The sequence below is a fragment of the Camelus ferus genome, chromosome 2, assembly GCF_009834535.1.
Source record: "Camelus ferus isolate YT-003-E chromosome 2, BCGSAC_Cfer_1.0, whole genome shotgun sequence".
In the NCBI taxonomy this organism is placed as follows: domain Eukaryota; kingdom Metazoa; phylum Chordata; class Mammalia; order Artiodactyla; family Camelidae; genus Camelus; species Camelus ferus.
The window spans coordinates 3,159,183-3,186,346 of record NC_045697.1 but is presented as its reverse complement, the minus strand read 5'-3'; the positions used below and the strand labels follow the sequence as shown (position 1 = coordinate 3,186,346).

Sequence of the window (27,164 nt, the reverse complement as noted above, 5' to 3'; positions counted from 1 at the left end):
TGGCAGGGATGGAGGTTATGCCTGGAACTCAGCACATGGGGTTCCACTCAGGAAGGTTAACCAGATCCCTGGCACCTCTGAGTGTCCCACCTGCACACGATGCTGTCCCCTGTGGCATCAGCCAGCCACTTACTAACAGGTCATCGCTGGACCACTTGTACATGGAATCTTACTTTCTAAGGACAAATGTTTCCTCCAAACACACACTGACCTGGAAGTGGAGACAACAGGCAAACAAGTGGTCTTATGTGGAAGTTCAGCGTGGGTAGAGAGGTGTGTATGGATGCCCGTGGACACGACGTCAGTGGTGGTGCCTTTATGCTGCCCACCTAGCCAGGCTGGAACACTTTCCCTCAAATTCCCGTTCCCGGATGGCTCTGGGTCAGGACTGGCCATCAGCTGCTGGGACCCACTGCAGGTGGGCGAGGATGCCAGGCACCACTGCTTGCTCAGCCGCCACTGGTCCATGGGCTCTCCTCGCAGCTCCGCCTCCAGGGCCCGGCCAGGTGCGTGCGGCTCTGTGGAGGCTGTCCAGCCTCTCCTTCTGGGCCCCCGTGTCAGGAAGTGAGAGACAGGTGGGCTCCCATCATCCTTCCTCTCCCCTAGTCCTCCCCCAGCTTCCCTTGTGGATGGCCAGCCAACTCCACAGGCGTTTCGCTGGTTCCCACAACCACATCAGGTCTCATTCGTTACCCATGACACTCGTGATGGTTCTGCTTCTCTGATAAACTGCACCTGACCTGGGGCTCAACAGAGCTGCCCCAAAGCCAACCAGTAAGTGAAGGCGGGTGACCCTGGCCTGCGCTGGGACTCAGCTGGGCACCACCGTTCCTCCCGGGGAGCGGTCCTCACCCACAGTGGAGGTCCAACCACAGACATTTGATGGAAGCGCCCCAACTGCAGACTCGCTGTCTCCCAGCACAAGTCCCTGATTACTCCTTCTGGAATGAGTTCAACCAAAGGTTCCTGCCTGTCAGCAGCTGAGGAAGGGCTTCTCTGGAGAACAAGACATGACACACATGCTATGTGGGGCTCTGCCAACTGAAAAGAGCGAAAGGCCCCCCCAAAGTCAAACACAACTACTATCAGTTTCTAGCCTTGAAAGTGTGTTGGGGGAGGGGAAGGAAGGAGGGGAAGGCCGGAACCAAAGGTTCCGTACGCTGGGAAACAGCCTCAGAAATTTTTTTTCTTTATTCATTGTTAACAGAAAGAAAGGAACCCAATGAAGTTTTGAATTATATCAAACCATTTAATTTTTTGTGTTTTCTAATTCATTTATTATCTTCTGAAATAGTGGATACTTAGAAATCACCTGAATGCACTTCCCCCAAATAGTTCTAAAATGAATGAAAAGAAAATAGTTAACATACAGATCTCAAAACTCAGTTATTTCATAATCTTCTCATCAGACCTGTCCTTTCTCTCATTCAGAGCACAAATACCTATGGATATCCGGCTGAGTCTGCATTGGACTGTTCCGGAGAAAATTCAGAAAATGGGCAGGAATGTGCCAGGAAGGCCCTGGATTGCCAGGGCCTACGGTCCAGCTCCCTGGCTTCTGTCTGTCTGTCTTCAGGTCCAGAAAACATCCCGGGGCGGGGAATTTCCTGTAACAACTGAGTTAGATTCCGCTTTGCTGAAATGGCTCTGCCTGTTTACTGGCAGCAGAGAGAAAGATCAGAAAAGTCCAAGTCTGTGTGAAGCAGAGACTTCAGGTGATGTTAAGACCTGAACGTGAAGGAGGGCGGCTCTGTAAACGACGGAGGAAGCGGGATGGGGGGCTGGGAAACGTGAACGCACGGGAAGCCTGTCCCCGGACAGCAGAGCACACCTTCACCCCCACGTTACTCATCTTTCACCAGGAGAGCAAGTGGGCCTACCTCAGCCAACACAACTGCCACCCAACGTGAGACGAGCGCGCTGCCTGCCAGACCTCGGGGGGGAAGCAAAGCCCAAGGTCTAAAGGCAGATCCAGAGACAGTTATAGAAAGGTGTTCAACGTCAGCGCGTCCTTCTGTGCATGAGCATGAAAGCCCGCTGCCCACAAAGGGTCGCTTCTGAGAGTCGCTCTAACTTAGAGGGAAGGGAAGGAAAGGAAGGGAGAGAGAGAGAGAGAGAGAAAGGAGGAAGGGCGGAGAACGGAAGGGAGGAAGGGCCGAAGGGCTCTGCCCGAGACGCCCACACGTACTTACTTGCAGACACATATCCGCATTGTGGCACCATGACGCAGCCTGGGGGGACGTGCCCAGTCGGCGCAGAGGACCCAATGAAAACATACCTCAAAAACTCATTCCTTTTTGGCCAAAGGGAACACATTTCACTGGCTGATATGTGTTCCCATAGCAACGAGATTTCACTAATTGTGAGTCACAAGAAAGACAACAATCTGAATCACCAAAGGTACTTGGAAGACACCTTAGATGTTTCAAAGTATTTCCCTCTTCAGGTTCAGAACTTCCTGACCTCCCCATTTCCATGGTGTTGTGTAATGGCCCTATTCCCTTCACCCCAGACAAGGGGGTGGGCTCCCCAAGAGTCTGGCAAGCCGGGAGGCCTGCTCCGGCCGGTAGACCTGACACTCACTTGAGGTGATGTATTCCGGAGCTTTTCCGGGACTCAGGGGCACAGCTTCCTCGTAATAGCCTTCCGGGAGGGAGGACGTCGGTAAGGGCGGTGGCCCGCTGTCGGGTGGCTGAGCAAAAAGGGGAGAAACAACAGAGCACAACCATTAGAAGAAAATTCCGTATTTTCACCCCACAGATGTCAACTGGCAGCCTCCTCTTTCCTTTGTAAAGTCTCTGGCGAGAAAGAATATCATCCTACGAAGAGGTTCCGAAGCTCAGGTCCCGGCTGGATCCCTGCTGCCCGCCGCGGCCCCCGACCCTCAGCCCGGCCCGGCCACTCGCCACTCGGTCCTTGCCACGCACTGGCGGTTGGCATCTCCCGCGAGCCCCAGGCAGGGGCGGCGGCACGCTCGCCCTCGCAGACCCCGCGCCCACACCCTGACCTCCCGCATCTCCAAGCCGGCCTTCTCCCAGGCCCACACCCCTGCAGTGGGGACCTCCGGGCGCAGGCCGGCTCAGATCTGCCCGCGCTCATCACAGAGGGAGCTCTAGTTCCACAGGGACTGAATACACGAGCGTGTTTGCCCACAGTCTCAGCAACCCCCTCCTGTGTGCCAGGGAAACTTTTTAAAAAAGAGAGAAAAAGAAGTCACCTATGAGCCAACCTCTTAAAGAGACTGGAAATGACTCTCCGGAGAAGGAATCTGCTCGTTACTCAGTGCGATCCTGTCACAATTCCTTGCCGAGCTCTGAGACGAGGCAGCTGGCTTTGAAGCCGTGACCTCAGAACACGTTGGAGCCGCAGCTCAGGACCATCCAAACTCTAGCCCACCCCGCTGAAGCACTGCACTCTCAAACGCTCCTGATGACTTAGGGCAGACCCACCTCTTCTTCCCAAGGACACTCACAGGTCTGCTGGCGACATCACTCACTGGTCCTCATGCCAACAGAAACAGCTGAGGGGCAGGAAAACCGACACCTGCCTGGCTCTGTCCTAAGCAGCCTCTGCACTGGTTACAAGCTACATCAGTCAGTCCCTCGGGGGTCCTTCAGGTGGCTGTTCCATCACCTTATGTTTTACAGACACAGACGGTGAGGCTCAGCGTCTAAAACAGCCTGCTCAACACCAGGCGCTCGTCAACAGCTGGGGTTTTCAAGCACCAGGTCTGCCCATTACAGACCTCTTTCATATCCATGTTCCCTCTTCTCACTCTCTTCCTCTCTCGGAACTAGTGCACAGAGGCCTCAAACTGAAGATCCACTGAGTTCAGTTTCCAAGCGGAACACTGCTCCCAAGAAATCACAGAATGTGAAACCACCACGTTTCACGTAACTCAAGCCTGAATCCAAGAAGTCTTTTGTGAATGACTCGTCACCGCTGTGCATTCAACCCACTCCTTCCTCTCGCCCGATGAGAAAGACGGTTTACACAAGAGCATCTGCACAATGTCCCTTCACACACTTGAAGGCAGTTGTTTCCCTGCCCCCCAATCCCTGTTCCGAGATGAAATCCCTCCGGCCCCTTCACACGCCCTTTCACAGGCCGGCTTCCGCTCCTCCGGCCCCAATTTATCACTCGGTCTTTTGCACTAGAAACACCAATAAACTATGAGACCTGATTTCAGCAGAGAAAAATACCAGCTAAGAAAGTGGAATCACTTTCTGACTTTAATTATCTATACACCATGGCACATCCAGGTCCTGCCTTTCTAGTTACAGTGATTCAAATCTGTTAAGAGTAGCAGCCAAAAATGATATGATCTGACTTAAGGCAGTGAGGGTTCGTGTCCTGTTCTGCCATGTATCAGCAAACCCTCTTCCACTGACAGGAAGCTGGGAGCAGCACTCCACAGTGTACTCTAAACTCTCGGTGCTGCGGGCTAGCCCTTAGGAAGGTGCCCGCGCTGCTGAGGGGACTGAGGGCTGGAATGAAGGAATTTTCAGCAAAACAAAAACGTTGATAGTCTCAACTGCACAAATGGTTTCAGTCCCAACATCAAGGGTTTTGAGCAGGTGCTCTTCTTGGCAAAATAAAAGGTTTTGTCCAAATGGCACCCCATTCCATTCTGATCACTATTTAATTTGCATTCCACACAGCACTTGAGTAAACACTGGGAAATTATTCACACATATTTTCTAAAGTTTTCTCAAGTTTTATTTATACACAACCAAGAATGAGGGTCCGCGGGGCCGTGGCCTCTTCTCTTCCTTCTCTACCAGGAGGTGGGCTTCCACAGGAGAGGCAAAACAGGCCGACAGCAGGGTCAACAGGACACGGAAAAAATTCCATATAAAGCTACCACAGGAGTGACCCATGACACTAAGCTCCAAGATTTTCCAAAGACAAGGAAAAAAGGAACAAGATGGTTCACGTCCACTGAAAGAATCACATCAGATCTCACTGGTAAGTAAGTGGTTCTGTTGTTGAAATCACTGGGCTTTAGTCTCGACTCTGCAACTCGTAAAATACCTAATTTTGTCCCGTAATCTCAAAGAATCTCATAATCCCATCTGTCAAACAGAGACAATGAAGTGGCTGTGAAAGCACTTTAGGAAGGATAAAATGTGATCAGCGGGCAAGGTGGAAAGGGCTGGGACCAAAACGTCACTGTTTCATAGAGACAGGAAGTGACATGGTGGTTCCCAGGGCTGGGGACTGGGGTGGAGTTGCTGTTTACTGGGGGCAGAGTTTCAGTCTGGAAAGATGACAAGTTCTGGAGATGGATCGTGGCGATGGTCACACACACTGTGCATGTACTTTATGCCACTAAAGTGGAAACTTAAAAATGGTTAAAATGTAAAGGTTATGTTACGTATATTTTACCAGGATAAAAACCAACCTTGCTGTTGTCTGTTGGCATAATAAGGCATCACATTTACATAAGGTCTGGCCTTAAAGTCTCAGAGACTGAGACTGCTGTCCTCTACCCCATCTAGACATGATGGGACCCCCCGCCGTATAAATGACCAAATAAAAATATTTCTAGAAAGGGCCTTGATTGCGTATCATGCAAATGGTATAGAGCCCACAAAGGAGTCTATACCTGGCTCTTTTCTCTTGGCCAGGAAGACCCGAGAGCTCCCTAGCCTAGACTCATGGTAGCTCTGAAGCGGAGGAGGGGAGGAACAGCAGCACAGTCACCGACTGTCTCCATCAGACCCGGCTGGTGAGGCGGCTGCTGGGGCGGGGGGCGGGGGGCGGCGGGGCGGCCAACGTCAACACAGATGGGACCCATTTCCGGATGAACCAGCCGCCTCTGCAAATGCTCTCTCAGCACTTGCCGCATACCAAGCGCCATCCCTCTGAGAGCCGCACAGCTCTCCTATGAGACAGAAACAGAAATCTGCCGGAAAGCACAGTCCTTCCCAGAAATGCTTTCATTATGCACACGCATGTTTGGGCCCACTCCAGTCTCCCCGGAAAGCGAGGGCACTGACGGGCTGTGACCGTGCCGCATGCCACCCGGCGCTTTCGGAGGTGAAGGGAAGTGTTGGATTCTGCGCAGCGTGCACCCGGACCCTGGGCCGCCGCCGCCTGGACTCCAAGGGCAAAACAGGAACGTTCACTACCCCCTTCGCGTACAGAAGCACCTTCCATATTACAAGACTGACTTGGCGCGCGGTCGTCGGCACTTTCTGTGATGCAGCGTGAAGAGCAAACAAGCAGAGGAACAGACGCCACCTTCAAAAGGTCAATGTTTAGTTTAAGAGATTGTCAAAATGAGGCACTGCCGACCGACAGGTATAAAGCTTCAGTTACACCAGATGCATAACTTTAGAGACACACCAGAAAAAAGAGGATGTCAAGGGATGGTTAATAATAACTGTACGAAGCACTGCTCAGCCCTAAAAGGGATAAAAAGGTGGAAGAGCAGTCACTTCTGAGATGCCGACACACCCAGCTGTGATAAACGGAGTATTCACTCAATACGTGCCGTTAATAAAAGAGTTAAAACTGCAATGGTGGTTCACATTTATGAGAAATAATACCTGGTTGGAGTACCCTACCTCTTACACCAAAAACAAATCCTCTTCCCCTCAGAACTGCCCTGATGATCATCCCGAACTGCTCTGAGGGCCCACAGGCCCCTTGTGGTTTAACCCCCGCAGGGTGTCCCAGCCTCACCTGCAGACTGACCCACCCACCCATTGCACATGACCAGCCACCCGGAGGGCACTGCTCTCCTCCACTCCATCGGGTCTTTCTCAGGCCTGTGCCTTCACTTGTGGTGCGCCCTCCACCAGGCACAGCCTCTGACCCTCCCCATCCTCACTCCGCTATTAGCTAATTCTCCTGAAGGTCAACATGCCAACAGCAAATGACCACCTGGACAAAGGCCCACTCACCAAAGGCAGACAAGGTACTGAATGACAGGCCTCCTTGCTGAATAACGAACTCACTGAAAAACTAAGAAAGCACAGTGGACTGTCTTCAATCCACCTTCACTGACTCACTGAACTGATGGATGTCCTTCCCATCTGTAAAATGCCCTGACTGGCGTCCAAAACGCTAAACGTTTGTGGTCAAGGGGCTCCTCTCCATGGGGCCGAAAAGAGTGCCACCGGCCGAGTCTGCACACCTGCTAAGAGATACATGCTACTATATATAAAACAGATAAACAAGGTCCTACTGTGGAGCACAGGGAACTACATTCAACATCTTGTAATAACCTATAATGGAAAAGAATATGAAAAAGAATGTGTGTGTGTGTGTATAACTGAGTCACTTTTCTGCACACCTGAAACTAACACAACGTTGTAAGCCAACCATACGTCGATTAAAGAGACCTCAGTAATCTACCCCAAGGAACAGCGTGGCTTGGAGGCTTAGGGAAGACCCTCCTGACATCCATGTTTAGGCACCAGTAGGGAGAAATTACCCATTAGTCAAACTCCTACTCAAAAATGATTTGTTTAAACTCAACATACCTAAAGCACATGCACATCTCTTTAGAACTCCCCACCTAAACCAGCAATTCTCACGAACCAGCCGTCAGCTGTGACTCCCTCAGCGGGAGGGCCGCTCGTCCACCTGACAGCACGGCAGACTGCCGCCCTGCAGCCAGAGACGGGGCAGGGCACGAGTGGGGAGAGTGGAAGGCACAGGCAGAAGAGGGAGAGAAGGGAGGGAACGAGGAAGAAACCGCATCTGAGGAAAAGTCCAAAGAAATGGATTGACTATTCAGTGGTCAAATATAGTACAAAGCATTGACCATCCCAAAGTATTCTTTGTCTGAAATGGCACTGAGGCCGATATCCACTCCACCTGGCCCGGCACGTCGGGGACACGTATTTTAGTCCAGGCCAGATGGCTGGCACTCTGTGCAGCATTAAATTGGAGGCACGACATTCATATGACCACCCCCACCCTCTGACTGCCTCTAGATGTCTGCATCTCATCTGCATCTCACCTTCAATCTTGGAACGCCTTTCCCGACCTGAAATGAGGTGGTGAGGTACAAGGCACGGCATAGTAAGGCGTATCACAAAGTTGGTTTAGAAAGAAAAATGAAAGTAAACCAGAACATAAAAACCAGGACATTCATGAACTACTGATTTCTCATCTAGTTCTTTATCTTGTAGATATACAATATATCAGTAAATAGGATTAATACCACTGACATAGACTTCTGGGCTGTAATTCTGTATTATATCTATAAACATCAAATGAGATAATGAAAAAAAGCTAATCAAGTCATAGTTCCTACAACAAACACGATGATTTTTTTTATTAAAACAACGAAAACAGTAATTCAAAAGAAGTTTATAAAGAAGGAAAAATATATAAAGTCCAAAAAAATTAAAACAGTACATAAAAATCTTATGCTCTCCACAGTGGAAAGAAAATGTCTAAAACTAAAGAAAATGCAAATGTGGGCTATACATGTAATTTAAATTTTTCTAGTAGCCACAGAAATTGATGAAGTTGATTTTACTAACACATTTTCTTTAACTCAATATATCCAAAATATAATTCACATGTTATCAACGTAAAACTTCCTGAGATCCTCTACATCCTCTTTCCCATAAGCCCCCGCATCCAGTGTGTACTTGAGGCGTACGGCACATCTCAGTTTGAGGCGGCCACACCGCAAGTGCTCCGTGGCCACCTGAGGCTGGTGGTCCCTGCCCTGGAGGCTCAAAGAAAACATGCCTGAATGAGAACAGCAACTTCCTGGGAAGAAGGGATATAGATGACTTTTTTTTTAGGTTTTTTTTTTCAACCAACTTTCTACAGTGATCTTAGAAATGCAGTGTCTAAGGCCCCTGTGCAGACCTAGCAGGTCCGAATGCTCGTTTTAACGAGCTCCCTGGAAGTCTGAGAAGCACCAGCCAGCACTGGCGGGGCTCACGGCACGCGAGGCACACACCCTAAGCACTCGAGGTGATACCAGCTCTTTCAATCCTCACACAGTCTCCCTAAGCACGTACGATTATTACACTCGCTTTAGAAATGAGGCCTCTCGGGCACAGAGTTCAAGGGACAGTCTGAAATTGTACAAGTAAGTGGCAGTGCTGGGACCTGGAAGTGGGCAGCCGTGCTCCCCAGTCTGCACCCCGGACCCTGCTGCCTCAGGGACAGCTTATAGCTCCTAACAAAGTCTTCTCGGATCCGTGAGTCACGGTGGCATCGGCTTTGCCGACACGCCTCCCCAAACAGTATCACTGAGAAAAGGCTGACTTGAAATCAAAAGAATAGGTTACACCTTTTGCCTTCCCCACTTACTATCCAACCTTGAGCACTAATGTATCTTCACTGAACCCACATTTCTTTTTCTGGAAAATGGATATACACACTATTCACATGTTTAGAGGCATTTTAGGGGTTCTTTGAGGTCAAGTTGTGAGGGTTAAATGAAATTATAAGTGAAAAATAGCAAACATGATCTGTGATAGGTGGTAGGAACCCGAGAAGTGCCAGTTTCCTTCTGTCCCCTCTAAAATGACGACTGGGTACATACTGGACCCAAGCCACACACCGGGGCCCCGGCAGGACAGAAACAAGTGAGATGTGGCCCTGCTCCCCGGCGGCTCTCCTCCTGGTACAGAGATAAGCGGATGACGCACACAGAAAGCCAGTATTAGAGAGCTCCTAAGTAGCTGATTTTGCTCTCATTTTGAATGAAAGTCTAATTTCCTTGAGCAAGCAAATCAGAAAACAGCAAAAGGCAGAAAAAGCTGAATGGTCTATGAAAAATGGCTTACGTGAGTATCACCAGATTGCAAAAATAGCAAAAGAACTCCAAAACAAATGTTGAATGCAGAAAATCAAATAAAACACACATTCCTGGACTATGTATATATTTTTCTTCTGGAAAAAAAAAGGGGGGGGAAAGGATATTTAATCCCAGAAACAGCATGAACAATGAATGTTAAAGTTTCACACTAAGTTATTCAAGTTCAGAGTTAACCCAGAAAGAGGGGCAAGTCTCCACTATCATTGTTTTGCCTGCTGAATCATCTGATTTTTAAAAATCCGATTTAATTTGATTTCCACGGACATGCAGCTCCAGCAATTTTCAAAGAAACACCAGCCTCTGAAAGGAAGGCTGCATTTACAGCCTCCCACTTAGCTATTACTAGCAGCCCCAAAACCACAGTCAGTGTGTCTTGGGCAAAACGAGGCCTCCCTTCTCCCCGAACTGGGCTTCTATCACCTGCCCCTAGAACCGAAAGTGACCCAGGCATCCAGTGATTCTGTGAGGGTGAGACTTTAACTCACCAGCCACGGCTGCGGGATCTCTGGCAGAGGCATCTGGGGAGGGGCCGGCAGGCTGTTGGGGGTCTCCGGCTTTGCAGCATGATCTTTCACTTCAAAACCTGTATCAAGCGAAACCACAGAACCGGATGAGCAGGAGGAGGAGGACAGCGCCACTAGCGGCCATCACCTCCTCGGCCCACAATGAATACTCTGCAAACATTCATCTTCCCTAATTCTTTACAGCAATCCTGCAAGGTTGGTATTCTTCTCCATTCTGCAGGTGAGTATCTATGGCTGAAAAAAACAGGTTAAAGAACTTAATTGAAACATTACCAGTTAGAAATAACGGAGCTGGCACCAAAGTCTACACTGTCCCCTCTGCGAGCAGCCTCTCAAAGGCAAGCTGCCTCGCAAGCCGCCTCTCCTGAACTGCTGCTCAGGTCAGAACTCACCCACGTACTAAGGGGGCAGGTGCCTTCCTGGGAATCAAAAGTCTGTATTAAGTACCCTCCTAAGGTCAGATGCTGTACCAGACTGCTTCACTAGCCGATGTGCCTGATGTAAGCTCGTACCCTCAGGGTATCATGTTCAAGCTAGGAAGACACACATACATGCGGTGGACTCTCAGAAACCGTGGTGAGCGCTGTACCAGTGAAGGCAGGGAAGTATTATTTATATGCCAAGAGCTCACCTGGAAAGCCCCAGAAAAATGATCACTCAACAATGATCATCTACAACAGGTCCAGCACTGATGCTACAGGCTGCGGGGAGAAAAAGCCCTGACCTGTGGCAGCTACAACAGACACCAGCAGTCTGGCAGAGGGCTGGAAACAATGAAAGAAAGAAAAGAGAGAGAGAGAGGGAGAGAAGGAAGGGAACAAATGGAAACTACCATCAAAACACTCAGTGGATGAGTTTTAAGTGTATAAAGAGCTGAAGAGAAAATTAGTGAACTGGAAAATAACAGTCACTACATCCAGAATGAAGTGTGGAGAGAAAGGGGGCAGAGGAAGAGGAAAAGGGAAATCGGGGAAAGAAAACAGCAACTCCTGAGGCCAGAGGCCCAAACTGCGGGGTGTTCAGACCAGCAGTCTGACGTGGCCGAGAGCCGGGTGCATGGGGGGGGGGGGCTGAGAGAAGCGCCACCTCTAAAAACAAAGGCAATGGGAGGAAATAACCGCCAGCAGTTGCGGAGGGTCTGCGGTGTGCCAGGCACTGGAGGTGCTTCACAGCACGAGGTCACAGGCTGGGAGACGGGCAGAGACAGAAACAAAGGCAGTTTGACTTTACAGTAGACACGCGTGACCACACGTCATGAAGGGCCTCGTAGGCAGCCTGAGGGCCGCGGTTCATCCATGGACAACGGTAGGTAACGAAAGAGTCCAGGCAGGGAAGCAGCAACGTCATTCAAAGGTGAACATTCCACCTCTGTCCCCCCTCCCACTGGCTCTCTCTAACCTACCGCCCCCAGAACACGATCCTCACCCTGCACGCCGTCTCAGCGACTGGTCCCACCATCCACCTAGGACCTCATGCAGCTCTCGTCCAGTCTGCTACTGGATCCTCAGCCCGCTGCGCGGACTGACGAGCGAGCTTTCTGGAACGCAAACCTACCTGTGTCGTATCATGGCCTCGTACACTGAAAACCAAAGAACTGTATGTTCAAATGGGGGAAGTGCACGGTGGGTGAATTACATCCCAATAAAGCTGTTTAAAATAAACCTCTACACCTCATCCAGCTGTCTCCTACCGAGCCTTCAAGACCCCCAGCCCCTCCCGCACTCTCCGTATCTGCGCGGCTTGCGCTTCCCCTCTGAGGTGCCCGCCAGCGCGCTGAGGCTCTCCCCCAGCTATTCCGTCTTACATACTGTGCACGGAAGAGGGAACACAGAGGGCTTGAGGCTGCTGTCTTTACAAGGCCCTGCTGGCAAAGTGGTCCTTGGCTGGCATCTGGGAACGTGGATTTCAGAAGTGTCCCCACTGCTCCCTAATTGATGAGGTTGGTTGATTCTGCGTAGACTGAGCAAACAATATGATCTATGCCAAACACCTGCTGGGATGGTTAATTTTGTGTGTCAATTGGACTGGGCTCAGAGATGCTCAGAGAGCTGGCAGGACGTGATTGCTGGGTGTATCTGTGAGAATGTTTCTGGAAGAGATCAGCATGTGAATGGGTGAACTGAGTAAAGGGGCTGGCCCTCCCCACCGTTGGGGTGCATCATGCAATCTGTCGAAGGTCTGAATAGAAAAAGGCCAGGGAAAGGTGAACTCCCTCTCTCTGCTCAAGCCAGGACACCCATCCTCTGCCTTCCTCCTCGGACATTGGCGCCTTCAGTTCTCTGACCAGAGCGTACACCATCAGCCCCCCACCTGATTCTCAGGCCTTCAGACTGGGACTGAATTACACCACTGGCCTTCCTGGGTCTCCAGCTTGCAGGGAGCAGATCATGGGACTTCTCAGCTTCCATAAGCAGATGAACCAATCCCCAGAGTAAACCTCCTCTTATCTCTGTCCGCACCCCTCTATCCTGCTGGTTCTGCTTTTCTGGGGAACTCTGACTGGTAAACCTGCTTTTCTGGGAGTCTGGGGACTTTGGCACATGCCAGGCTGAGGGTGCTATGTGACCAGCCCCCACTAAAGCCCTTCGGCACTGAGTCTCTGGTGAGCTTTCCTGAACAGAAACATCACACACAGGCCACTGTGTTTTGTTGCTGAGGAAAGAGTGTGATCTGTGTGACCCTCCGGGGAGGCAGAGCAGAAGGAGGGCTGTCTGCGGGATCCTCCAGGCTTGGCCTGAGTCTCCTCCCCTATAGCCTGGCTGTACATCCTTACCACCTCTGTAACAAATCCTGGGCATGAGAAAGTACAAGTACATGCTAGTGGATCTTCCCAGTGTTGGGGTGCTCGTAGGGAGCCCCCCCAACACACCCACTATTCCATTGGATCCTTAAGGCTTTATCTTTCTAAACCCAGTGACAAACACAGTATGTGGCACCTCGTAAGGCCTTCAGCGACAACTGGATGAATGAAGAAGCTCATTCATGAGTACTTTTAAGAAAGACGGTAGAATCAAAGGTGGCGTAGAGGCAACAAGAGACCAGAAGAAGAGAAAGTAGAAGCCTGAAGGAGCCGCACCTTTGGATGACTGTATCCTCAGCAGGATGTCTGTGATAACTGCCTTCTTCTCCCGGACAGTTGATGTTAGATATTCGTGGTCCAGGAGTTCAAGAAAGAGACGAAGTTCAACTATTAACTCTTCCATTGCTGGAAACAAAGGAGAGAAGAAAGATGCGTGAGTGTTTCCACTGCTCTCTAACTGATGAGGTTGGTTGACCCCAATTTGCAAATGTCAAAATATGAATGCTAAATTGTATGCAAAGCATTTCTCTTTTAGCTTATGTTTGAATACTGTTTTCCAACATGAAAAACAAGATAGTTGAAACCAGGTCATCTAAAAGATTCATGCACCATCTCCTAGATAAACATGCCACTCTTTCCCTCGCTTTTGCTTTGAGGTGAGGACACCCAGCTGGGAGGCGCTCCAGAGCCAGGCTGCCGACAAACGGAGCCAAGACCTGAGGGCCTGATGTCATTGTCTGGTGTCAACTGCATGATATTAAATTTCAATGTCAAGAAGGAGGTGGGAGTTTAAAATGCCAAAGAGTTTTCAAATAACCACTAGGATGTGATTTCGGAAATTCAACACTCAACTCTCTGCTTTTGCAGGGCTGGCTCCCTCCCCAGGAAGACTGTGAGCATGTTTATCCAGTTACAACAAAGATGCGGGGTGGGTGTCAGGGAGGACTGTGACCTAAGTTCTGGTCCTGGCGTCCAACATGTCTTTTCTTTCTGGGATTACGGCAGCCCTTCCCTCTGACAGCCACGAGACTGGACTATGTAGCTGGTGTCAACAATTTTTACACATGGTATAAACCTCTGAGTGATGCCAAAACCCTTTCAGAGCGTCCACGAGGTCAAACTCGTCTCATGACACTATGATGTTATTCACCTTTTCTTGCACTAGTAGTGCAAATGAAAGGGTGATTAAACTGCTGGCATCTTAGCACCCATCAAAGCAGTGACACCAAACTACACTAGTGGCCACTGTATTCTTCACTTATATAATAGCAGTTAAAAAAAAATGAATAAAGTTTTAAACGCTACTTTCACTCGAGTGTCTTTGATGGAGCAGCACAAATCACTGCTGTGTCAGATCTCGGCCCTGGCGGCCCGCCGCCCTGACCAGCAGCGTGGGGACGGGCGCGCGCGAGGCGCCTCCCCGGCCGGCGGAGAAGCGCGTGCTGCTGTCTGGGCGGCGAGTCGCGCTAGGCCCCCTTCTTCACGCAGCACGAAGAAGAGATGATAGGCGAGCTACAGTCACTCAGACCGGAGTCTGTGACCGACATTTTCTGAAGAACAAAGTAAGCTTATCCCGTCAAGGTAAAGAATGACAGCATTTGTTGCCAATGATAAAATTTGAACTTGCAAGTGAAAGTAAGAATTTTGAACACGTGTATCCACCACAAGGAGCCTGATGGCTTCTCAACAGAGACTCCTGCAAGTGAGAAAAAGTGAGAAAGAAGATCTCCTGCTGCTGCGTGCCGCCGTGTGTCAGCATCTGGAGACCTGCACAGCTCGGGGAACCAAGACATCATAAAATCACACGCGGGTGAAGAGTGGTCTAATGCGCAAAATAAGCTGAAACATCCTAACGTAGCACAGAATGAAGTGGTCTCTGACCCAGCTTCAGAGCCCACATTACAACTCGCCTTGAACAAACTACTGCTTGTTGAGTTTTGGTGTAGTATCAAAGGATATTCACAATACCTGAAAAGGCACTAAAATGCTCTCCTCTTCCGCACACGTGTGTGTGTCAGGCCAGACTGTGTGCGCTTCCACTAAAACAATGTTTCACAACAATATGCAGGCAGAAATGGACGTGAGACCCCAGCTCGCTTCCGTTAAGCCTGATACTGAAGAGCCTCGTATAAATATAAAACAATGCTACTCTTTCACGGATCATCTCGTTTTGGTAAATGCAGTTACATTTCATAAATATATTAATAAATCTCTTTAAAAATCTTTTTAAAGTTTTAAATTCTAATATAATAAATATCTACAGATATAACTACATTATAAAAGCACTTTGGGGTCCTCAATATATATTTTGAGACCAAAAAGTTCTAAGGAAAAAAGTTCAAGAAGCACTGGTCTATGAAACTCCTCAGCCTAATTTTCTACAAGGCTACAAGACCCTCCAGAGAAAGATTCTGAAGCCACCCTCCTCTAATTACCAAAGCTCTCATAATTCTAGACTAGTGGGCAGAGAAATGGCAAATGAGTTCAGAGGCAACATGGCGTAGGATGCTCCCTTTTCCTAACTGGGTAACTTCCGAAGCTTCCCTCTCTGAAATGAAGAGGCTTTGCTAAGTTAGCCTTTAAGATCTTTTTCATTAGTTTGACACAACATTGTAAAATGACTATAACTCAATTAAAAAATGTTAAACTAAAATAAAGTAAAATAAAATCCAGAGCAGAGAAACCAGCAGAGCCAACTTAGACTTCTGACTTACATAACAGTGAGATAATAAATTTGTTGTTTTAAGCTGAAAAAAAAAAAGATCTTTTTCATTAGGAAAACAATTTCTTGATGATTCTAAATAGAAAATAATCTCATCTATACTTTGAAGATGATGGGTGGCCAGCATTATTCATGATACTAGAAACAACTCAATGGCCATTGATGGATGAATGGATAAATGAAATGTAGTCCATCCACACAGTGGTATCTTATTCAGTCTGAAAAAGGAAGGAAGCTCTGACACCTGCTATGACACAGAGGAACCTTGAGGACATGATGCCGAGTGAAGTAAGCTAATCACAAAAGGCCAAATCCTGTATGATTCCACTTATACGAGGTCCCTAGAGGTGTCAAACTCATAGAGAAAGGAGGATGGTAGATGGCAGGTGCTGGGGTTGAGTGGACAGGGAGTTAGTGTTTGACGGGGACTGAGTTACAGTGGGGAAGATAAAAGTTCTGGAGGTGAGGTGGTGGTGATGGTTGCAGTACAATGTGAATGGACTTAATGACACTGAATTGTGTACACAGAGGGGTTTAAAACAGTAAAATTTATGCTACGTATCTTTCACCACCATAAAAACAGTATCAACCATGTCCCAAAAAGGGCTGCTAAAAGCTATAAGCAAAAATGTTTAAGATGTTTACGGGTCTATGTTAAACTCACAGTACCCATCCTCCCTCCTGATTCGTATACTCTATTATTAAATGCTTCTCTTGTAGCCAAATTATATTATCCTGCAGGATTCCACCTGGGTTCCACCTACAGCATCAAAATATCCTGAAGAGAACCAAAGACTGCCATCTGTCCCAACTCATCCTAAGCCCGAGCTTCCCTTACAGAGTTCCCGCTGAGGTTTTGTGTAGGTCCCTCCAGGCCGGGTCCCTGCCTGGCCTGTACCCCCAGCTCAGAAAGCAGCCCCCTTAACCATTAGGTGGACTCTTGGCAGCCGTATGTGCACAACCAGGCCCTGCAGGCCACCCCCCGCTCCCACGTCATAATTAATTGGACCACCTTAACCCAAGCTGGTCAATCAGATTCTCTCTCCTGTATACACTGCCTGGAACCAGGAATGCTCAGTCAGTTGAGAGCTCTTGACCAGAAGACACGTGAACTCAGGAGCTACGGAGCCACCATGTTTAGGCACGTGTGTGCCAGTGGGTGAAAGTCACTAATGGAGAAAGAAAGAATAAAGTGAACATCCGGCGCACACAGAGATACACCCAGAGGGGAGCGGGGAAGCATCAGACAGACAGGGCACTGAGCAGACTCCTGAGACCTTCTTGGACTTTTTTCAGTTGCCTGTGAAACCGGGCCGCACTTGAGTTCCACAAGATACCTGCATCCTTCTAATAAGTTTTCATTTCATTGTTTATTAAGCTACAGTGTGGTTTTCGCCTGAAACTGCAACCAAAAGATAGATTCTCAAAGCGAAGCTCTTTGCACCTCAGACTGCAAAACATCCTCAAATCAGAGAGTTGTCATTGCTAGACAGGTCCCCCCTTTCCAGAATTTGCACAGACTAAACAAACCACATTTTACCTTAACAGTCCCTTCAAACTCATGCCTAGACTCACATCCCCTCTCTCCCAGCCTTCCCTAAGTCAATATCCCCAACAGGCTCCTCCCTACTAAAGTCTGAAATTACTGAATTCATTCATCTCATACCAGCTGTACTGATAACTGGGGGCTTAGTGACCTTAAGGTTTCTTTTTGCTTTTGTCTTTTTCTCAAAATAGCTAGTCAGCTGGTTAAGGGCAGGCACAAGGCTCTGCTGGTCTCTGACAGCTTCTAGCGCCTAGAGAACCTGTTACATAAAAGGCGTTGTCTAGGCATCTACACATGACACTATCTAATCCTCAAAATAATGCTGCGTAGACACAGTCGTCCCCATGTATGGGGGAATAAGAAGCCAGGGCCACTTTGTTTGCTTTTCTTTAAGCAAATCCTTACACAGCAGTCAGAAAGCATCAGGCACTGTTCCAGTCCCTTTACACGTATGACTTCATGTGTGTTCCCAACAACCCTATGAGGTAGAAGCTGGTCTTGTGCCCATTTTACAGGTGAAGAAACTGAGGCTCAGAGAGGTTGCCTACGGTTACTAAGTGAGCAAGTGGCTAAGTCTCTCCAGTTAATCATTTGCTCACAGCCATCCCGCTAGAACATAACAAAGAATCTGAACACAGATCTGAGTCCAAAGGCCCTGCTTTGACCATTTTATGATAATTACTCCATGGATTATTTTCTGAGATAAGCCTGGCCTGGTGAGTGGCTGTGGCCAATATTTTTATGGGCAATAGAATGGTCAAATAAAACTAAGAACACTGGTCCCAGAAAAAATGAGGAAGATGAACAGGAAGTTTCTCCAGAGCCTACATCGTGCCTCCGAGAGCATTATGACCGTGTGCTGAGCTGTCCAGCTCCCCCATTGGACTGCCAATCCTGGTGTGAGGGACAGCTTTGTGGACATTGCTGGGTTCCTTCCTGGTGCCCCACAGTATTCAACACTAACCATGGACTCAGCAAAAGCACGTTGAGGGAAAGGGGACCACCTCCCACAGGCTCCCAGACAGGACGTCCAAAGGGTCCCCCTGGATGCCAAAGCAAGGAAGGAAGGAGAAGTTCTTGCAATCAATTTTCAGATTAACACTCTTACTATGAACATAGCTTTTCTCTTAAGATCTAAGGGTGGTCACCCACCAGAGCCCTAGGGATTTGCATATAAACGAAGCTCTTAGGAAACACCTACACCTAAGCAGAGTGTAGCATCATACAACTCAAGTCTGCAGGGCTTCCAGAAGGTCTGGGGAGCCCTCCGGAGCCATCGCGCTTCCTTACCACCTGTGAGCCGGCTCTCTGTAGGTCGGGCAAGCGATCAGAGGCCAGGCATTCAGCGTTTCCCTGGATGTATTCTGAACGGCCTTCTCCGTGTGCTCCCCAGGACCACCTGCCCAGTATCCAACTCTTCCACTGCCTGACCCACGCTCTCTCCTTCCGGCCGGAGGGGCTGCTTCTCCAGGGCCGAGTAAGACCTGCCCACCCATCTCTATTCCTCCCCGCCGCCAGCCAAGGCCGCCATCACCACACAGGATTTTCTACTTTCCCGGCAAAGCATTGTAGCCGCTGCAGCTCCTCACAGCTGTTTCCTGGAGTCCAGCCACCCCAAGTGCGCACCACGTGCCAGGCAATACGGGAGTGCTGCACGCACATCATGACTGACCTTCCCAGTAACCCTCGAGACAGGCACTATTTTCACCATTTGACAGATGGAGAAAGTGAGACTACGAAAGGTTACGTCCTCGCCTAAGGCCACATACTTAAAAATAACCAGAGTGGGAACCGTAACCAGGTCTGCTCGATTTCAACGTCTCTGCCTCTTGCACCATCACACTGCCTTTAAATTCTGCTCATGGAGGAAGAGGATGTTAATTCCTCACCATCTATGTTCAGATCACCTACTTCCCATGACACGGACAGGCTGTCCACACAACTATATCCTTCAAGGCCACTGCTCAAATGGTGCTTCACATCCCTACTGACAGTCCTGCATAAAAAACAGCATCTCACAACTGGAAAACAGCTGTAGATAACTCACCCAACTCTCTCAACTTACAGATGGGGAAACGGAGGCTTGGAGAATCAGAGACCTACCCGAGGGCACGGTCTATCGCACCTCTCCCATTGGTACACTACGAACACAGGCCAAAGGGATTTGCATTCAGAATAACAAGTAGTTATATTCGGACATACGAAATATTTTGAGTGTATTATCTCACTTGATCCCCACAAGCACATTATCTTTGAGATTCAGAAATGCAAAGGGGCCGTGCACGTCAGCCAGCTGCGCAGGGACACACCCGAACCAAGGCTTCCTCCTCTGCTCAGCGCCCCGACCTGACGTCTGTTCGCCTGCTCCAGACAGAGCAGCAAAGTCACTGAACACAGACTGGGAGCAGGACACGGAAATAAATCGCTAACTTTCAGAAAAAAATATGTTTTCCCAAATGCCCACACCACACACAGATCTGGCCACAGAAGCTGCAATTCCCAAAGCAACAAGGAAAGCACCGGAGGCACTGCTGGACACACGCCACGCACTGAGGGGCGCGGCTCCCTCGGCCTCGCAAGAGGCTTCCTGTCGGCGGCTCTGCTCTCGCCGACCTGCCGAGGGCTGTCTTCCCTGGATCCAAATAAAGGGGGAAGAAGTGAGTACAGAGTAGATGGGGCTGCAGACGGAGAACTCAAGAGAACACACAGTCTTATGTGGCCAACCCTCTGCCACTTCAGGTAAATCCCTATGCAGGTGTGCCAGCCAGTTGACTTATTTTGACATTAAAAAAATGGGTGGTGATTTCTGGGACCAAGAAGCCACTTCACAGGAATCGTGCTCACTGTAACGCCTCAGTCACAGAATGTGAAAGTTAAAAGGGACCCCGAGTCCCCGAGTGCCTTTATTTCCTGCGGGAGGGGACTGAGGCCCCGAGAGCAAGGGACCTGCTGTCGCGCGGCGTCTGGTACAAGAGCCGGAATCAGGAGCCAGCGACCTGCCACCGGGTGGCATGCCTGTTGTGCAGGGAACTGCTGACCTGACGCAGCTCCTCTGGAGCGAGGACAGAATCCCTAGGCCCTCCTGCGGTTTCTCAGGATGCTAAACCACTCTGCGTGAACACATCCGACAAACAGCAAGAAAAAATCCTACTATAATTGGCTCTAAGGAAATACAGGTAATTACCCTGAGATGTCCTGCCTCAATTTTGGAAAAGGCAGGGACAAGGTCATGTATTCATGTCACTCCATGTGCACATGTGTGGCCCCTGCGTGTTCTCCTCAGTCCCCAGGCTTTGGTCATGTGTAAAACACCGCGTGCTGTTTGCATTCTCAGTTACAGCCAAGTGACTTCACAGAGCCAGGACGGCTGCTGGCGGTCTGTTTATTTCATATGTTTAACCAAGATGCTTCCCAAACAGCTCTTGCCTTCAAACTTCTAACCTCGTGCAGAAGCTCCCAGAAACTCCACCTGACTAATTCCACTACCTAGTCTCTATCCCCCCACCCACTCCCCAGGGCTCCCCACAGACCACCCAGCTCCAGCTGACCCCCAACTTGCCAGCCTCCACCTGGCCTTCTCACTTGCAGTCCCTTGGCAGCTCCTGTCCACCTCAGCCAGGCTGCCTTCCCTGCCAGGCACCCCAACCGGGATCACCTCCCTGACTCTCCTCACCCCTCCACCTCGCACCCCAAATGCAGCCAGTCTTCCCAGTTGTGTGAGCTTGGAAAAGCGGGTAGCTCTCCCAAATTCTGTCCTCCTTAAAATGAGATGATTATTGTGTACGTCAGTATTGTAGTGAGGATGCAATGAGCTGATACACACAGTGGCAAGCGTTTTGCAGACAGCAGCTATTACCATTACTTTAGCACATGCTCGTCTTCTTAGAACTTCACTTTAAGGCTTAGGATCCGTAAAAACGGCAAGTGGACACAACCCACAGACTTCTTATCTTCTAAAACTATGAAGTCCTTAAATACCTACTCCCAACTCAAGAAAAGTCATGAAAGACTATTCTGTACAACTCTATGCAAATACACTTGAAACTAGGTAAAATAGATAATTTCACAGAAAAGAATACAATTTACCAAACAGTTATAGAAAGCTTACACAGGCCAATTTCATAGAGAAAGCAAAGAAAGTTAACAAAAATTATCCTCACCAAAAAAGCACCAGACCCAGATGGTTTTACAGGGGAATTGTGCCAAATTTTAAACATCAAGGCTACTCCATAAATTACTCCAGAGAACAGAAACAGATACGCAATTTTCCAATTCTTTCTTTTTTACAAGTAGGTATTAAAATGATGCCTAAACCTGACAGAGACAGCACAAAAAGAAAACCAAAGGCCAATCTTACTTACAAGTATCAATGCAAAAATTCTAAATAAAATACTAGCAAACAGAAACCAACACAAGTTGTTAATACACACATGACCACATGAAGCTCATCCCAGGAAGGCAAGGATGACTCAAAACATAAGAAAATCTACTAATTCACCATACTAATAGATCTAATGTGAAGATCATATGATTCTCCCCACAAATGATGAAAAAGCCTTCCAGAAAACTCAGTACCCATTCCCAACATTTTTAGGGCAATAAAATGGGAATTGATGCACACTTCTTTAGTTTGATGAAATACATGCACTGTTACAGGCTGAATGCTTGTGTCCCCTCTGCCAATTCTGTTGAAACCTAACCCCCAACATGATGGTGTTAGGAGGTGGGGCCTTTGGGAGGTGATCAGGACATGAAGGTGGAGCCCCATGAATAGGATTTGTGCCCTTACAAAAGAGGCCCAAGAAAGTGTGCTCGCTCCCTCTACCGTGTGAGGATATACTGAAAAGTCAACCATCTGCAACCCAGAAAGGACCTTCAGCAGAACCTGACCTTGGCCATCCAACCTCTAAAATTATGAGAAACACATTTCTGTCGTTTATAAGCCACCCTGTTTGTGGTATTTGGTTACAGCAGCCCAAACAAAGGCATTAACGTAAAACAAAAACAGCATCTTAATGACGAAACACTTTAGGCCTTCCCAGAAAGGTCACAAACAAGTCAAGGAAGCCCATTTTCTCCACCACTATGAACGCTGCATTGGCAGCGTCAGCCATGGCGATTAGAAACTTAAGAGTAGAAAAGAAAATAATCTCTATTTGCAGCGATATGAAAAAATACCTAGAAAACCCAAGAGATCAATGACTAAACTACCATAAAAATTTAATTATGTAGGATATACAAAAACTACTGCTTTTGCATTTGGTTTTTATACCAAACAATAAACAGTTGGAAGATACAATGGAAGAGAAAATTCCATTTAAAAAAGCAATTTAAAAAGTAAAATGTTTAAAATAATTTAGAAAGAAATGTGTAAAACTTACATAAGAAACATTTTAAGACACTCATGAAAGACAAAGAGGTAAACTTGAACAAACAGAAAATGCTCCTTGCCTTTGGACAGAACAACTTAATGTCAGAAAAATGTCAACTCTCTCCAAGTTAACAGGCATGTTTAATGCAAGCCCAATGCAAGCGCAATAAATATACAACAAATTTTATTTTGTGTCTCAAACTAGACAAACTGATTCTAAGGTTCATAGGGAAAAATAAGGGATATGTAAGGGCAACAAAGTAATGTAAAGGTTCCATCACTTAAATGGTCTAATAATGACACATAAACTCCCAGTCAGATAAGAGGACAGAAGAGAAAGTCCAGAAGTAGACCCAAATAAATGTAGAAATATAGCCTATGATACAGACAGTGTCTCAAATCAATGGGAAAAGATGGACCTCTTAATAATTGCGGTCAGGACTACTGGGTAGCCATTTGGGGTAGGGAGGAGATAAAATTAAATACTTACATCATACACCAGAAAAAACTACAAAGATACTTGAGAATCTAAATGTGAAGAAACGAAACCTTTCAAATCCTAGAAAAAATAGTAGGCAAATTCCTTTATACCCTTGGTATGGGAAAAGATTTTCTAACCATGACGCAAAATCAGATGTAAAAGAAAAGACTAACCGATGAGACGATGTGAAAATAAAAGAAGGAGCTCGTAGGATAAGGATGAACTACAGACTTCATCTCCTCAGCGGCCCTGCACAGAACTCATATGGACAGTGCGCCCCATAAACTCCTGGGGGGGCAACTGAGAAGTCCTAGCCCACCAAGCAGCCGCTCTTCACACTGACTGTCTCCAGAGGTGGGGGCCCCCTCCTCAAACACAGGCAGGACCCTGGAGAGGTGGCTTCCCGAAACGCCGTCTCATCCCCTCACTGAGGACCACTGGGCTACACCTGAGGCTCCTGAGAACATTGTCCTTGTCCCCTGCAGTCTTCTTTTCAATGACTTTCCTGACCTTGTATCAGACTCTTAACTAGCCCTGCTTCTTCCAGACCCACCTCTTCCCACTCCCCGCCTGCAGCTCTTCTGAGTGACTCAGTTTCCTGCAGACATCAGCCCTGAGCAGCCCTGTCTCGCCCCTAACATGCACCCCTCCCTGCACACCTCTTACCTATTTACCCTTCGAGACCCCAGCCCACCCGCATCGCAGTTCTCGCATCACGCTGTAATCATGGGTGAGTGTCTCTCCCTCCACAAGTCGGCAGGTAGTCTCAAGTAAGGGACCACCTTTGACTTCTCTCTGTCCCTAGAATGCTGAGCACATGCCTGACATGGAAACACAAGATAGATCAATTCACTTGTTTGTTTCTAGATGTCCGTAGCAGACAAAATTCCTGAGCTTTGTTTTGAAGAGAAAGTTGCAGAGAAAAATACCACGGTCTGTCCTCTCACAGTTAGTAACCGTGTCTCCTGTGATATTCTTAGAACATGCGCGTCAAAAGTGCCAAGAGAGTGGTTCTGACCAGTCCATTTTCTCAAACAGGCTGGATCGTCACCTGATCAGCACCCTTCTCTGCTGAGACTGCGGGGACCCCATTCACAAGTGGCTTAGGGGAGACAGAACCCGTGTGGCACCGAAGCAAAGGGGCCAGTACTCAGGCACAGCACTTGCATATTTTCCCTTATAGGGTTACAGTTAAGACGCTCCCAGATACTTCCCCAGGCCTCCGCAGATAGCCTGCGCGGGCTGCCTAAAGGCTGGTCTGAGAAATCTCAGAAAAAGCAGCAGAGCTTTAGATGCTGCCTGCTTGGAAAGTTTCCCTCAGCTAGACTACGTCTAAAACTCCTTAAAACTCCAGATGACTGTTATTTGAATCACCCGATGATGACTCTGAGTCCCGACCACTGGACTTCTTTGATTTCCCCTGCCCTCACCTCTAACGTGAGGATCCTAACAGTTCTGTGCCCAGAAGACAGAGATTCCAGAAACCGCTGTGACAAAAAGCCTCTGATTCAGGGAAGTCAATCAGTGCTAGTTTAATTTGAATTTGAAAAGACAGAGTAAACAAGGTCTCTACTTATCCTGGGGTCTGAACGGAACTTACAACAATCACGCCTTGGTTTCGGCATGGACTCTGAATCTTTAAAAGACGTATCAATATCCCAAAGGAAAGTCTGTATTTGTGCGTATATAAATATTCTGAGTCCTTACACAGAGCCAGCAAGAAGTCCCCAAAGGAACCAGGTATAAAAATCCACAGAACACATTCTTTCTGGAAATTATCGTGGTTCTTAAAGGTCAGATTAACACACGGATGGATAAGGTGAGCCTTAATAGAAATACCCTGCTATTGTTCTCTAGGAAGCGAGAGACGAAGTCTAGATCTGGACGTGTTTTTTATTAGTCACAATAATATGTGCAACCTGACAAAACAGCACAGGACCCAGACTTCCTGCTTCTGAGGCTGGTATAAGAAAACCTGACACAAACCAAGCTAGTCGCTAGCAATAGATTTTTTTTTAATTGAAGTATAGTCAGTCACAATGTGTCCATTTCTGGTGTACAGCATAATGTTTCAGGCATACATATATTTGTTTTCATATTCTTTTTCATTATAGGTTACTATAAGATATTAAATATAGTTCCCTATACTATACAGTAGAAACTTGTTGTTTATCAATTTTTATATATAGTAGTTAATATTCGAAAATCTCGAACCCTCAATTTATTCCTCCCCACCCACTTTACCCCCAGTAATCATAAGACTGTTTACTATGTCTGTGAGTCTGTTTTTGTTTTGTAGATGAGTAATAATTTTAAATATGATATTAAGAGCATATACTTTATTCCACTTACACCAACCAGTTCAATTTAATTCAGTAATAAGTTGTTAAATGTGACCACATTTAAGACACTATACTCAGTATCTTCAAAGGCCCGTCTCTGACACCCAGCGCTTCACGATCTAGAGCTGGATAGACACTGGGACTCACAGAACTATTATTCTACGGCAGACAGAGTCACAGGCTTTCAGAAGCAGTGGCATTGATGGGGCTCCGTTTCTGAAAAGATGATCTGTCTGGCAACAGCACTAAGGATGAACTGGTGTCCTGAGAGGCTGGAGCAGGAAGAGGCATTGACTCAGTCACGACAACAGGAGGCATGCAGCAATAGGAGGATGGGAAAGAAAAATGCAAATTTCTGCTCTATTTATTGTAAAATATCTTAAATATGTACTAAAAAAACTTGCAAAAATACCTGAGGACCTAACTGTGGGGTATACAACCAAAACAGATATGATCTTACATTCACATTAGACAAATAGTATGCAAATAAATAAAAACAGCCAGAAATTGCAATGGATACTATGAGAAAAGTATTCACCAACAATTTTATGTCAAAGCTTCTAGCTCCAAATCCCTACTTCATCTCTGAGGTCTTCTGCTTTTAAGAACAGTTCTGTATTCACAAGAGCCAAAAGGTGGAAATAACACAAGTGTCCATGGATAGATGAAGGAATAAATGAAATGAGACCCATCCACACAATGAAATAAGATTCAGCCTTAAAAAGGAAGGAAGTTCTGACACCTGCTACGACATGGGTGGACCTTGCAGGACATCATGCTAGGTTAAATACGCCAGACACAAAGGGACAAATGCTGTAGGATTCCACTTCTGTGAGGTCCCCAGAGCGGTCAGACTCCTAGAGACAGAAAGTAGAATGGTGGGTGCCTGGGGCTGGGGGAGGGGAGAGGGGCTTGTTGTTTAATGGGGACAGTTTCAGTTTAGGAAGATGTAAAAGTCCCAGAGACTGATGGGGGTGATGGTTGCATAACAATATGAATGTATTTAATGCCACTGAACTGTATACTTCAAAATGGTTAAAATGGTAAATTTTATATTATATATATTTTACCAAAATTAAAAAACAAAAAACGAACGGCTTATAAACACACAAGGGCTCCCAAGCACCCACTGAATAGTTTCAACCTTGTTCAGCAGCAGACCTGTTGTCAGCCTGGCCCCAACGTCCTTACAAGCTCATCACCTGCCTCACTCCCCTCTTGTGTTTCAGCATGGCCTCGTCCAGCTACTACTTGTTTTCAGAACATTCCTCGTGTTCCTGCCTGACCTTAGTGTGCAGTTTCTGAAACACTGCTTGCCCCAGCACGCATCTTCTCTGCCAGCCAAGATCTCCCCAGGTGTAACCAATGCCACCTCCTCTGCAGGGTGTTCCCAAAGCAACTCATTGGAGAGCAGTGCCCCTCGTCTGTCTACTTATTTGTCAATTTCTCTACAAAACAGTAAACTCCTTAACTAGCACGGGACAACTGAAAAGTGAAAGAAAGAAAAAAAGCCAGTACTATTTATAATAACATCAAAATATATGAAATACTTAAGGATAAATTTAACAAAATACGT

General features: G+C 47.6%; 1 protein-coding gene across 7 annotated transcripts in view; it reads right to left on the bottom strand.

Annotated features, from left to right (window-relative positions):
- The window catches only part of AFAP1 (actin filament associated protein 1), a 135,498-nt gene that overhangs the window by 66,168 nt on the left and 42,166 nt on the right, over positions 1-27,164 (bottom strand). For all 7 annotated transcript variants that reach the window (XM_032493382.1, XM_032493399.1, XM_032493411.1 and 4 more), the window contains 3 exons: positions 13,403-13,531; positions 10,288-10,385; positions 2,584-2,692 (listed from right to left, as the gene is read on the bottom strand). In XM_032493382.1, the coding sequence (XP_032349273.1) occupies positions 2,584-2,692; positions 10,288-10,385; positions 13,403-13,529 (334 nt within the window). In that variant the 5' untranslated portion in view covers positions 13,530-13,531. Of the gene's footprint in view, positions 1-2,583; positions 2,693-10,287; positions 10,386-13,402; positions 13,532-27,164 lie in introns of those variants that run through there.